The 14,817-nt window shown below is 45.9% G+C and overlaps 1 protein-coding gene across 1 annotated transcript; it reads right to left on the reverse strand.

Annotated features, from left to right (window-relative positions):
- On the reverse strand, positions 1–12,040 carry LOC104303755 (5-hydroxytryptamine receptor 5A-like). The gene is made up of 2 exons (XM_009904428.2): positions 11,212–12,040; positions 1–1,799 (listed from the first exon to the last, which is right to left on the reverse strand). The coding sequence occupies exons 1-2, from the start codon at positions 11,992–11,994 to the stop codon at positions 1,467–1,469; spliced, it is 1,116 nt and encodes a 371-aa protein (XP_009902730.2). The 5' UTR covers positions 11,995–12,040; the 3' UTR covers positions 1–1,466.
- Positions 12,041–14,817: the final 2,777 nt, after the last annotated feature.

Consider the following 14,817-nt stretch of genomic DNA (forward strand, 5'->3'; position numbering starts at 1 on the left):
GGCAGAGAAAAGGAGTGTAAAACATGAAACCTCAGCTTCAGAAGGAGCTGTGATGTTGTCCAGCCCCATTGCAGCTATGCTGTTTTGCCCTTACAGTATTGAAATTAGTATTAGGAGGTGATAGGAGAGGGTGCTGGGACTCTGTTGTCAGTAAAAGGCTGCCAAGCTAAAAATACTCAAGAGATGCTCTCAGCATCCCTCTTCGGGGAAGGGAAGGAAGTAAAAACACACTAGAGCAATATGGATAGAGAGAGATTTGGCAGTATGCATGGAAATACTTGTCTTATTTATATTTGTATTGCTGGGACAGGGGGGATATGTTTGTTAGGTCTTGGGAAAACGATTTAAGGATTGCTGTTGAGTAAATTGAGAGTTTCTGGAGTCACTTAGACTCTCTTACAGTAAGAGGATGCTGATGTAAGCTGACAGATTGTGGACTTCACTCAGGTGAGATGATGAATACAGTTGTGATGCAAGGACCTCTGACAACACAGTGCAGGTACTGGCCTACCACAGCTAAGCAGACAGGTGCTGCTGCCAGCAAACCTGTGATTGAATACAATATGTTTGGAGTTTGCAAAACAAATGAGTGTTTATGGCAGCATGACAAAAATAATGCAGACAGGCCCCCTTCACTTGGAGGTGTCAGGTGTCCATCTTGAGCTCACCTGGGTTTCAGAAAACAGGAAGAGCCTGAGCCCTGCAGAGTGAGAGAGTACAATGCAAGTGAGAACTCCACACTGTATCCTCCTCCCATGCAAGTGATGTGAGCACGTTGTCAGTAGCTCCGAATAATTTTACACTTGGCTCTAAAATGTCACTTAACCCCAGGGGGCATAACAGACCTGTATTTCACCAAGACTTCCCATCAAGAACTGCTGCTTGCTAGAGAACATGCAGCCCTTCAATCATACCAGGGCATGGTTCTGAGCTGCTTAGTCATCCATTTTAATTTCATGTCAGTTCAAACACTGATTGAATACAGCATGTTTATTCCCTTCCAAATAAATCTCCAAAAGGAAGCCAGCATCCTGCCCACCTCACAAACATTTCACTATAGCTCAATTAGCAGTTCCCACCGGTGCCTTTGCTAACGATGAGAGGACTACAGAATGGCACTCGTAGCTGTTAGATGAGATCAGTCCAGTTAAGATTTGACAGTCATGGTATTGGACACATGCAGTGCTTCACTTGCAGACCTTAACACATATTGATTCGAAGAGCAGACGGGAGGTCTTCACTGCTTCATCCTTCTTTGCCAAGCACTGGAGCAGCATATGTCTTTCCAAGGGGCAACTGTAAACTGTCCAAAAGGTTTGTATCCAAACATCATCCATCTTCTTTCACTCTTCTGAAATCCCCTCAAGTAGCTCTCACGCATGAAAACTCTGAATACCACAGGCATGTTTCCTTCGAGAACTCTGTGTTATGCAATAAAGGAATCGTTTCCTCCACCATGTGCCCTTTTATCTCTGCTTCACAAAAAGGTTCTTGAAGGCATTGTTGTAATTTTTGTTAAATGCTGTATAAATGAGAGGATTAAAGAAAGAATTGGAGTAGCCAAGCCAAAGAAAGATGCTTTTCCAGACGGGTGGGATGTTGCAGGAACAGAGAGGACTTATTAGTTCCGTGATGAAAAAAGGGATCCAGCACAGTACAAAAACTCCAATTAAGATGCCAACCATCAGAGCTGCCTTTTTCTCTTTTTGTTCTCTCCACGTTTCTCCATCTGTCTGGAAAGTGATAGCTGCATGACGAGCTGTAAACACCATCTGTGGTTCACGCGAAACTTCCTTCACCTCAAAACAAAAGCAAACATGGATTCTTACCAAGACAATTTGTGTGAGTGAAGCATTACTTGTAAATGACAGCACGACATCTGTGCTCCTACCACAAAAGGCCCCAACTCCCTTCCTTCCGTGCTACAAGAAAGAAAATGCTCCAGAGTGCCAACATTACCACACTACTCATCATGTTGGAAAAGCTGCTGAATGGGACTGACAAACAAAGCTAAATAAAGAGTAACTGATGCCACGTGGCGCGTGTGGTGGGCATTCTTTTTCACCTTCTGTTACCGGATGCCTTGATACCTAGTGGGAAATCAGATTGTTGCAGGAGGCTAACAAAGGCAGGAGCCTTCTCTCTATCCCTAAAGCACGCTTTCTAGGCTGCTACATGACCTTTAGGGTTTCTCAGGCTTGAATCATGAATGAATTTCGTTCTGCTGCAGGCCCTTTGGGTCATTTCCCTAAGGTATTAGGGAGGCGCCTGCTACAAATGCCTGCTCATCAGCTAATTCCCTCAGCCTAACTTTCTTCAAAATCCCCTCCTTGGTGGGTACAGCAGCTTGGCCTTACCACTTGTTCTGCAGAAGGGACAGAGCACACCCCAAAAAAACTCAGCTAAATCTGCAGGATTTTTTTTTTCCCCATGAGAAATGAAAGTCTGGGATTTTGGTTTGAGGAACTTTTAAGAAATGTGTCCTGGCCAGCATCAGGAATAGTGCGGCCAGCAGGAGCAGGGAGGTCATTCTGTCCCTGTACTCAGCACTGGTTAGACCACACCTTGAGTACTGTGTCCAGTTTAAGAAGGACATCGAGACACTTGGACATGTCCAGAGAAGGGCACAACGAAGCTGGGGAGAGGTCTCGAGCACAAGCCCTATGAGGAGAGGCTGAGGGAACTGGGGTTACTTAGCCTGGAGAAGAGGAGGATCAGGGGAGACCTTATTGCTCTCTACAACTACCTGAAGGGAGGTTGTAGCCAGGAGGGGGTTGGTCTCTTCTCCCAGGCAATCAGCACCAGAACAAGAGGACACAGTCTCAAGCTGTGCCAGGGGAAGTTTAGACTCGAGGTGAGGAGAAAGTTCTTCACTGAGAGAGTTGTTAGCCATTGGAATGGGCTGCCCATGGAGATGGTGGAGTCACCATCCCTGGAGGTGTTCAAAAGGGACTGGACGTGGCACTTGGTGCCATGGTTTAGTAGTCATGAGGTGTTGGGTGACAGGTTGGACTTGATGATCTTTGAGGTCTTTTCCAACCTTGTTGATTCTATGATCTTTGGGAAATGCTGATAGTTCATTATCCCTCCCAAAATCATAAAAGCCTGAAAGAAAAGTGAATACCTTGGAAATATGTCTGTGTAAAGTAAACCCATCAAGAAGAGCCTCCTACAAAAGACTCCTTGACAGAGCCTATCTCATCACAGGCACATCTTCCTCCTGGAGAGGGATGGAGCATCATATTGTACCAGCTGCAGCCTGGGCTCAGTGCCAACACAGTACATGACACTGGGAGCAGCAGGAAGCACCTGAAGATGATGTATCCTCAGGCACTGTGCCACCATTTTGAGGTAGCTCATAATATAGTCTGGTTATAATCAAAGAAAAGCTTTGCTGGAGAAGCAGAATTTTCTGGTCCTCACTTTCTCTCCTCTGTCACCTGTCCTTTATTTCACTCAGATCTGCTTAATATTCTCACAAAAAAAAAAAAACTCCATTGCCAGAAAACCACCATTTCAATCAGCCCTTGGTTCACACTAAGGCTTCAGCAGAAGTTACACAAGGAGGGGGGGGGGGGGGGAAATGTCAGCTGCTCAAGCCACCAACAATGCTTCGTGTCTCTTCCCTTGCTAAGGCAAGACATTCATCTGCACTGTGAGCACAGTACAGTGCTCTGGGTGGCAGGGAGACTGGCAAAGAGTTTCTGGGCATAAGCTATTAATGTGCTTAGAGTCTATCCAAAAATCCCTTGTGATTTTACTCTGCAGATTAAAATATCCCCATGTTTAAAGTTCTTCTAGGCACTGCAGTTACAGAGACCACACAGTAAAATAAACATTCTAAGGATGCAACCTGAGGCCTAAAAATTTGCTTAAGTGATAATTCACAGGCACTGCAAGACTTTGACACCACCCCAAAGTTGGCTTGGTTTTAGATTAGCTACATACTCCACATGCACATGACACCTTTCTGCAAGCCTTATAATAGCTGGAGGGCCTCCATTTAATATGAGCACAGCAGCTCAGCAAGGGAAGTGCTGGCAGCGACTGGACAATCACTCTTCAAGATGGATATCCCTGTCTTCACCCTCAGATGAGAGACATGGCTGCAGAATGTAAGAGCAGCAGATCATTGGAGCAGGCAGATAATGGAGGAAAATGAAAATCACATCTGTCCTGACAATTAAAATGGGACACCCCTCATGTAGCAAGGATCACACCATTTGTCTGCAGAAGGACTTGCTCTGCACATCCTTAATCACACTCAGCAAAAAGGGATGAATGTATGACATTAGGACAAATTTGTGACAAGCAGCCCTGAAAGATTATGTTTTAGCCCTGAGGAATAGCTACATAAGTAAGCCTCTTGGGAAGAGCCATACAAAGAACTTTGTCACTAGCACCGGGCATAGTTTGGCACTACATTTAACCTTCAGCTCTTACTCAAAAGGCAGAGCTTGCAGTGTGTCATCATCAGATCAGAGCCTTCTCTTTCCAGTTCTTCAGGTTTTGGAAGGCTCATAACTGAACTGCTGAGTTTACTAGAAGTGACTCTTTTCTCATTTAATTTCACAGTGTGAGAAAAAGTTATTGAATTTATTTTCATAGAAGATGCCCCAGTCCTTCAGCTGTTTTTCCTAATGAAGCATTTACAACTCGGTCAGAAAACTCAGAGGAGTTTCCACAAACTCCACTTGTCTCTAGATACTAAAGAGTAACTGAAAATAGATTTTTCTTTAATTATTATTTTAATTACAGAACAGCAGTTGTCTTCCTATCTACTTTCTTTCTTCTACTTTCTTTGATGTTGTAGCTATTTTTTCAATCATTTTTTTTTTCCTGCCTGGGACTTCTAAATAATGTTGTAATAACAGTAATCATAATGAAAGTGCAAACAGAATCCTGGTGCTTTAGGAACAATAATGAGATCTCCCATGCAACCTTTCCTTAAGTAAACTATGTAAATATCCCTGGCAGACTGGAGATAGTTTGCTTGAGTTTTCCATGAGAAATCCTTTGGAAAGGATACACAAAACGTTCTTGAAAAGGTGACTAGTATGCCTTAGCAACTTCCTTCAGCCTGGGCCTTCACCAGGACTTACATGAGCAGTTAAACCTTAGAAGCTGCAGGAAAGCTCAGCTTTCCATGATCATCAGTGTCTAATGCTCACCCAGTGTGCTGTTTCCAGCCGACCAGCCATGCACACTGTGAACAGCCCTCTCTCAGCTGGCTCTCCATCAGGCTCACCTGCAATGACACTTGCCTCTTGGGCACTTCTGGCATGGGGTACCGTTCCAAGTGCCAGCCCTTGGCGTGAGTGCTGCCACTTGGCAGGCCTGCAATCCACTGGCCAGCTGCTCCTGGCTTGCATGATTGCAAAAGTGACCATACTCTACAGAGGGTTTCTAGTGAGGCCCCTGTGAGTGCTCCAGCTCTGCCGTACTGCACGCCCTCCCTGCCTGGGCACCATATACAACTACTGCAGCACTGCCAGCATCTCATCCCTGCTGTGGGCACTGAGTCATTAGGGGACAGTTCCACCAGATTTGAAAAGTAAAACATGGATTTAACCTCAAGTGCTGTTCATGTCAGGAAATATGTGTCGGTGCAAACTGCAAAGCTGGAAAAGTCCAACCTTTCATTATCATTTCAGTGTTTAAATTTGTTATTGCTCTCTACATGATTTGCTGCAGATCTGACTCATCTCCCTGGCCAGGTTGGTGTAAGATTATCCTTGCTACAACTGCCAGCCCCCAAGACTGTGTTGTCAAGGCTGTTTGTTACAAGCCAACCCACAGAACGAACATGGAAAGAAATTGGTCTACTGCAGGCAAGTGCTGCTGCAGCACACAGTGCTGGCAGGGGAACCAAACTGAAGGATTCCTCTTCTTATGTAGGCATAGGGTAATCCACTGTAAGTTGGCATTGTCTGAACAAGAGCACGAGCCAAAAAGATTATGTAGCTGCTTTCCAGCCTTGCCAGTTGTGATTTTCTTGAACTACAAACAGCTTTGACTACACCAATTCTGCAGCTTCCAGTGTCAGTCCTTGAGGCTTTGCATGACTCTAGTTTCTACTGTAAGTCACAATACAGAATACAGAATTAACCAGGTTGTAAAAGACCTTCAAGATCATCAAGTCCAACCTATCACCCAACACCATCTAACCAACTAAACCATGGCACCAAGTGCCTCATCCAGTCTCTTTTGAAACACTTCCAATGCTGGTGACTCCACCACCTCCCTGGGCAGCACATTCCAATGGCCAATCACTCTGTGAAGAATTTCAGCCTAACCTCCAGCCTAAACCTCCCCTGGTACAGCTTGAGACTGTGTGCTCTCGTTCTGTCACAGGTTCCCTGTGCTACAGGGATGAAAAGGCAAGCCCAGTATAAAACCTTTCCCCCCACTTGGGGCCTACTGATGAATGCTGTGCTGGTCACAGACTGTAAATTAAAGGAATCCGTGAAGACGCCTTCATTTATGCTGGAGAGATCTCTTGTGTGTGAGCATCTCTGCATGGTGTTGTCTCTCAGTGGCTAGTAGCACACTACTCTTTGGGCACAAATGTCTTTAACTCTGCCCAAGCTCTGCTCCAGGAGGTGTAATTCAGTGGATAAAATAGCTGGTATGAAAGGACTGATACTCTGAGGCCAGAATCATACTCTGAAATGGTGACATCAGCTATTTCCAAGACTATAGGCTCTGTAAAGTGCAGAGACAACCACAGTTGAGAGTATGACAAAGAAAGTCAAATGAAGGAAAAGACCTCTCTAATACAAATTCTTCCTCAGACACAAAGGAGTTTGGGTTTAGTTTCAGAATTCATTCTTTTGTATGCTGATCAGTAGTTATACTTCAATGACACTTCTGTTGTTCTGTTCCTAGAGCTGTATGAGCCCAGTTCTTGTGTTCCTAGCACAACCATGAAACACATGACACCAAGGAGCTTCTGACAAAATCCCTTGATTTTAAATGTTCCTTATAGATTTAAGGATTGTTATTACTGGTCTTTCATGGCAGGTACTGTCTGTGTTTGTCCTGTACATCCAGGGTCTGCAGTAACAAAACTAACAGTAAAGATGCTAAGCATCAAGCAAACCTGGCTTACTACCCCAAATTCAGTTTTGCCTTTTACACTGTGATTCAGCAAAGATCATTACTGCCTCAGAGCAGCTTTGGCATACTTTCTGCTCTTTGAACAAGAGTATGAGAAACTGAAATCCACAGGGAATGATCAAAACATAAGAATGGCTACACTATCTTGGATGCTTCACCAATATGACAAATGGTACATCTGCTAGGGAAAAGCACAGCTCCTTTCTCCCACAGGATCTTTTTTTTTCTGCTGTAAGCAGGAAGAGCTCTGCATTCCTCCCAGGAGAGCACTGGCCAATTTACTTTGCTTCCTGCCTCCCTTCATATCTGACACCTGCTGCCACTCTTTTGGACACTGGCACTTTGTTTCCTGCCCCATCTTTTCTACTTGTACAGTCAGGAGCAGAAATGAGAAACAGAAGGCCTGTAACTCCTTCAGAGTCTTTTCTCACTCATATTGCCCCGACTGGTGACATGAGTCGGAGAGGCTGAATGAGCCAACACACAGAACACCACTGCACCATTGGAGCTCTGAGGCCTGATATTATCTCAAGTGGGAAGGACTCTCACAAAACTGGGAAGGTTTGGATCAGGCCTGCTTAGCCATAGACTATATGGAAGGCACTTTGAGAGGGAAGAAAGAAACAGAACAAAAATAATCCAAAACCCAACCTTCAACAAAACTTCATTTTTAACTCTTCACATGGAAATTCAATCCTGACCCTGCAATTACTGTAAGTAATCCTGACATGTAGATTCTGCCATCCTTGGTTTTGCTGGGCTGCAAGTGGCTGATTTAAATGGGCGCTATCCAGCAATATCTGCTGCTCTTCAGGCAGGTTCACAGTATCACAGTATCACCAAGGTTGGAAGAGACCTCGAGGATCATCGAGTCCAACCTGTCTCCACAGACTTCATGACTAGACCATGGCATCAAGTGCCACGTCCAATCTCCTCTTAAACAGTCTCGTTTATTTCAATTGGACTATTTGCCTACTGTCAACAAGGTGTGTCAGGGTATAGCTCCTATCAGTGATGGTATGCCTCTGTCACCCACATCAATATTGACTCCAGAATTCACTTTTTAAGGGGCTTCAAAATTAGCAAACAAATAATTATACAAGCATGAACACAAACTTAGGGCCCCAGTTCTGCATTTTCTTTCAAGAGAAAATAAGAAACAAGCTCTTGGTAAAACCAGAACCGCCTCAGATGTTTCATGTCCACCTCCCTCACATGATTATTTTTTTCAATATCTTAGAAAAATGTTTCTCACTTGCTCAAGTAAAATTTTAAACAAAAATTACTTAGAATAGTTATGTTGTAACTATTTGATTCAGAACCTCTCTACGAGTATAGTAACATAAAGTACATATGCCAGCTTTGAGCTTGGAGACAGCTGCCCTTTCTCTGTATATCTATCTATCTATCTATCTGTATAGATAGATATACATATATGTGTATATATATACACATACACACATAAACATGCACACTGTCAACCTACAAAGCACTTTAGTTGGCTGAAAAGCACTGTACCAAAACATCAAGGCGCCATCACAACTGTTCGACTTGCATCATTTTCCTCAAGGCATTTCTACTGGCATAGGAGAACTATGACCTCAAATCTTTTCCTCCTTAAATTAACTTGCTAGTATTAGCCAGCTACACTGCTGGCTATACCTCAGGCCATAAGCTGCAGTCCTGGCATGCAGTTCCACCTCAGCACTACCTGACAGCTAATTCCTGAGTGCAACCCAGCTGGGACCACTGCTACTACTGCTCATCTCCGGACTGGAAAATGCTGCCAGCCTTCAGCACCAGGTGCTGAAAGACCCTCCAGTGTTACTTGGATGAGCTAATGTAAGGCACTCAGGATGAGAACTGACAGAGACCAGAGAGCGCTTTACCCTCAGAGTAACACTGACAAAAGAGCAATGCTGCATCTGGAGATTCTTCTCCAGAATTCACTGAGGAACTGATACTGTTCCTATGGACATGATAGACCCTGCTCCTGTAAAGCTTAAATAGGGTCAGGATAAAACTTTGTGAGCAAGAAAACTGAGAAAAAAACTCATCTTGAATGCCAGCTCCCCTGATCCATGGGTTCATTTAACATGCATATGTGCGGATGGGCCCCAGCTCTTCCTTTAGATGAGTGAAGGCTTGCACAGACATCACAAAAGTCTTTTTATTTAAGTCAGCCAATAAAGCTGTTGGGACAATAGGGAAGTTTGCCACTTTATACCAATTGCAGATGCAAGAATCAGAATTATGAAAGAAGAGGCTAATATGTCAATCACTACTAATGTAAGGAAGAGGAAGAACTGTTGGCTTGAACATTTGCTGGTATTGCAGTAACAGCTGTACTGTCACCCCCTCCAAAATGGGCATTCAGCTCACACTGACAGGAGCTCTTTTGTCAGTAGAGCTTCCAGACACTGCATCGGCAAAACCCACTCACCTGCCAGCCTAGCTGTGCCCACACAAGGGCTGTTGCAGACAGAACTATGAAAGGAGCCATACTTTTCCATATTAAAACTGACATATCAACAATGTGTCTCTGTATAGCCTAAAAATTAAGCAGCAACATTCTCATCTCATTTAGCTTCCCAGAACTTCGTGCATGTAAAAAGTAAGGCACGCAAAAAAGGCTGTGAATATTCAGTTATCTTTTGTGCTTGGAAAGATTATGCATTAACTCCAAGCACTACACTCATCAAACTTACAACCACTTGGAAACAAATTCAGTGCAAACAAGCAATGAAAGCTGCAAGAAAAGAAACAAACAAACAAATAAACAAACAAACAACAACAACAAAGGAAAAACCCTACCAGAGGAGACATTCTCATCTTTACTAACACAGCCTCTGCTTTTGCAGGGAAGACAGCTTAAGACAGCTTCATAAATTAGCTTCATAAATCAGTTTACATCTTCAAGACATCAGGGCCCAAATCTGCAAGTCTCATCACATATAATTACTGATGCTGTCATCTCTTGTTAGAATTGCAGGACACAAACTACAAACTTTTATTTGTGACCACAATAATATTTCCGAGCATGATTCCAAACCAAAGTGAGAGGGATTTAGCAGAAGAGTGAGGCTCTGCAGAATTAGCCCCAGTTGAACAGAAAGGGTGCATGTCTCATTCTGTAGGCATCTCTAACATCCACACAACTCATTTTTTGTCTTTGGGAAGGGACTGGATGTAGCAAGTAAAACACACAGTCACAAAAACATACTGTAAAGAATCACCTCCACAGATAGGAGCAAGAGTCAGAGTAGATGACAGAACGTGGAAGGAATTTACATAAACCACTACCATGGCAGCATGACATGGGTGACAGTGTCATCATGAAGGACATGAGGCTGACATCATGGGACACAGGGGGACAACCTCAACCTTTTCACAGGGACAGAGCTTTCCTGTTCGCCAGGTGTATCCCCCAAATGAATGAGAATTCCCACACGAGTAGGGCTTTGTGGGGTTACAGGCAAAGTTTAGGATAATAATAATAAGAAGGACGTGATTTTTAAGACAGATGAGAATTTCAAAACAGGCACAAATCATTGGTCATTGTTTCAATAGTATGCAGTGAGCAGTGTGTTCCCAATATGCAAGGTAAAATAGCTCAAACACACAAATAAAATCTATAATTTGCTCATTAAATTCTATTCAGACAATGATAGATCCTATACAAAGTCCATGCTGGTAGGTAAATATGCATACATTTACTCAGTACATTATCTACAGAGCTGTTTGTGTCATTGCTTACCCCATCAATACTGTAAAGGAACGATAAATTCAGACCAGATACAAATTTTAAATGGCTCCTCAGAGTGGCAGTGAATGCACCTGTCACTTTTATGGCACACTGAAGAAAAAAAAAACTGAGAATAAAACTCTTCTCCGAGAGTAACACTTTTTGACTGGCTAATTACTGCTCATGTCCAGCCTGTAACAAAGCTAAACTCACACGATAGCCCCAGGGCACATTCCAGTTGTCTCAGCTGTGCCGAAACCACCAATGCAGGGTGACATGATGGCTAAGAGCAGAGCTAGTGCCTGGAGGAGATAATAGGAGCCCTCTTCCCCATTCCCCACCCTTACCTGGGCAGTCTTGGGCAGGGGCATCACGGCGTTGCTCCTGCGGCCTCCCACGCGGAACTTGGCTGCCTTATAGATTTTCCAGTAGACAAAGAGCACCACGCAGAGGGGCAGATAGAATGCCCCACCAGTGGAGACGATGGTATATGATGGCTCCTGGCTGACCTGACAAAGCTCCTGCTCAGGGCTGTAGGTCTCCCCCCAGCCAAAGAGGGGAGCAAGGGAGATGGCAGCAGAGAGTGCCCAGGTAAGAGCAATCATGATGTTGGAGATGCGGCGGCGGGTGAGCAGTGTGTATTCCAGGTGGCGGGTGATGGACCAGTAGCGGTCCAGGGCGATGGCGGTGACGTTCCAGATGCTGGCTGTGCAGCACATGACATCAAAGCAGACCCACACGAGGCACAGCTCCCGGCCCAGCCGCCACCGCCGCCCAGCCGACAGCTCCTTCACCAAGCTCAGCGGCATCACCAGTGCCGCCACCAGCACGTCTGACACCGCTGTGGAAGCCACGAGGTTGTGGGGCACCCGGTGGAAAGCCTTCACTCGCAGGATGGTCACCAGCACCAGCAGGTTCCAGAGGAAGGTGGCCACGGTCAGGAGCACCAGCAGCGTCAAGATGAGGATAGTGAAGATGGAGTAGGGCTCCCGTGCCCTCCACGTGCTGCTGCCCACCAGTGCGGAGGCAGCCGAGGAGACGTTGGTGTCCACATTAGCTGACGACGTGTTGGCACCAAGGTTGGCCTGACACTGCTGCCGTGGGGGGCAGGGGCTCAGGGTCTCCGCCATGCCCGAGGCTATGGCTCGGCCCCTCACTACTTCTGCACACGAGCACTCTTCCCCTTCCCAGGTCTCTTGCCGCCCCGTCACCGTCCCTTGCCCCGCTGCGGAGGAGCAGGAGCGCGCAGTGGGTCTCCCCTCAGCAGCCGCCCTCCATGCGCTGACGCCTTAAGGCAGACCGCACCCTTTCGCCCCGCGGCGCCGGCGGGCACCGGCTGTCGCCCGCCGCTCCTCACGCCCATGCCAGGAGGCTGCGGCGCCGCCTCGGAGGCTTCTCCGGGACGGGAGCAGGCACGGGGAGGGCGGCACCGCCGCTCCTGCCCCGCCCCAACGGCCGCCTCGGAGGCGGTAGCGGAGCCCCTCTGCGGCGGATGGTCCTCTCCGCTCCCGTGAGAGGTACCGCCTGTGCCGGCATCTCTTCTCCGCTCCCGTGAGGCGGCCGAGCACTGCCTTCTCCCCACCGCCCACCCCGTGAGGTGGCGGGACACTTCCTTCTCCTCACAGCCGCCGTGAGATGACGGGACATCACCCCGCTCTCCCCACAGCACCCGTGAGGTAGACGAACACCCCTTTCTCCTCCCGGGCCCTGCCCACCATGGTGCCCTTCCAGCTGCCGCCGGAGCATCGCCTCGAGTAAGCGGCCCCTTGCTGCCGCCGGGTGCAGCCGACAAGGTTGGTGACGGCTTTTGTACTTGAACACGAGTTACTTCTAGGCTGCATCATTTAAATGAGAAGTTTTCTAGGTTTAAAAAAACAAACAAACAAACAAACAAAAAAAAAAACCCCAAACAAACAACAACAAAAAGCCCCACCCCAACTAACCCAAACAAACAAAACCCAACAAAACTAAACAAAACAAACCTCTTAGATTTTTAAGTGGCCAGGAACATTTCCATCTTGCTACATCTGGAATATTGTGTCCAGTTTCGGGCCCCTCAGTTCAAGAAGGACAGGGAACTGCTTGAGAGTCCAGCACAGAGCCACGAAAATGATTAGAGTGGAACATCTTCCTTATGAGGAGAGACTGAGAGACTGCCTAAACATGAGCCAGCAGTGTGCCCAGGTGGCCAAGAGGGCCAATGGCATCCTGGCCTGTATTAGAAATAGTGTGGCCAGCAGGAGCAGGGAGGTCATTGTGCCCCTGTACTCAGCATTGGTTAGGCCACACCTTGAGTACTGTGTCCAGTTCTGGGCCCCTCAGTTTAAGAAGGACATCGAGACACTTGAACGTGTCCAGAGAAGGGCAACAAGGCTGGTGAGAGGCCTTGAGCACAAGCCCTATGAGGAGAGGCTGAGGGAGCTGGGATTGTTTAGCCTGGAGAAGAGGAGGCTCAGGGGTGACCTCATTGCCCTCTACAACTACCTGAAAGGTGGTTGTGGCCAGGAAGGGGTTGGTCTCTTCTCCCAGGCAACCAGCACCAGAACAAGGGGACACAGTCTCAAGCTGTGCCAGGGGAGGTTTAGACTCGAGGTGAGGAGAAAGTTCTTCACTGAGCGAGTCATTTGTCATTGGAATGTGCTGCCCAGGGAGGTGGTGGAGTCACCATCCCTGGAGGTGTTCAAGAGGAGACTGGACGTGGCACTTGGTGCCATGGTCTAGTCGTGAGGTCTGTCGAGACAGGTTGGACTTGATGATCCTTGGGGTCTCTTCCAACCTTAGTTATACTGTGATACTGTGAAGTATTTAAGACAGGCTGCAAATAAACAAACCAAACCCAGACTAACTGCAAATGTTTCATGTTTAGGGGCCAAAATGGGCCAGAATATGATCTGTTTGTTCCTGCTCCTGCAGGAAATGAGGCGGTCATCTTCTTATGTGAGGGTACTTCATTAGTGGACTATGTGCAGGCCACCAGTAAAGCAGCCCAGATCTCAAAATCCTCCTTTCCTAGAGCATGTGCATTCCATCTCTTTACTTCTGTTTATTCTGTGTATATTATGTGCCACATCCTGATAGCTACATTCTAGTTCACACATCAAATTTATTGAAATCTCCTACTTTTTTTTTCCTCCCACTTGACCAAAATAACCTAGTCTTATAATACAGACACTTGAATAAACTCTCAAAGGGATTTTTTTTTTTTACTTGATAATCATGCCACTGCTGTCTTATGAATGCAAAGGCTTAGCACTCCTCAAAGATTGCTATGGCAACAATGGCATTACAATGTCTCAGAAACCAGGGTATACTTTGAAAAGGAGAAGAGGGAATTTTAAAATATGAGGAGACTTGCATGTGTTCTGAATAACAGAAAAGCAAATAAATATTGCATGAAATGATAAAAATAAAACACCAAGAAAGAGACCCCAAACCCCATGCTTTTTTTTCTATTGAAACTGAAGGAGGACCTAGTTTAATTTTATGTACAGTTACAATATTACAAGTTAATGTCATGTCAAAGTTCAATAAGAACAATTAAAATACTTTGGTTTATTCAAGCTGCACTGGGGAGGTTTAGGCTGGATGTTAGGAAGAAATTCTTCATAGACAGTGTGATTGCCCATTGGAATGGGCTGCCTGGGGAGGTGGTGGAGTTGCCATCACTGGAGGTGTTTAGGAGGAGACTTGATGGGGTGCTTGGTGCCATGGTTTAGTTGATTAGATGGTGTTGGATGATGGGTTGGATGCGATGATCTTGAAGGTCTCTTCCAAACTGGTCTATCCTATCCTATCCTATCCTATCCTATCCTATCCTATCCTATCCTATCCTATCCTATCCTATCCTATCCTATCCTATTCACTGATACTTTTCAGTGACTTCAGAAAATGCAGTCTGCATCTTCATAGTTCCTTCTTTTAACAAAGTCTGACAGTGGGTATCATCAAAAGAT

This window comes from Dryobates pubescens, chromosome 2 (assembly GCF_014839835.1).
Source record: "Dryobates pubescens isolate bDryPub1 chromosome 2, bDryPub1.pri, whole genome shotgun sequence".
NCBI lineage: Eukaryota > Metazoa > Chordata > Aves > Piciformes > Picidae > Dryobates > Dryobates pubescens.

Bases quoted from the DNA above. Each gene is read 5' to 3' on its own strand.
- LOC104303755 (XM_009904428.2), bottom strand. From the start codon at position 11,994: ATGGCGGAGACCCTGAGCCCCTGCCCCCCACGGCAGCAGTGTCAGGCC. The intron at 1,800-11,211 runs GTAAGGGTGGGG...TTTTGTTTTGAG, and splicing joins CCCTGCCCAAGACTGCCCAG to GTGAAGGAAGTTTCGCGTGA.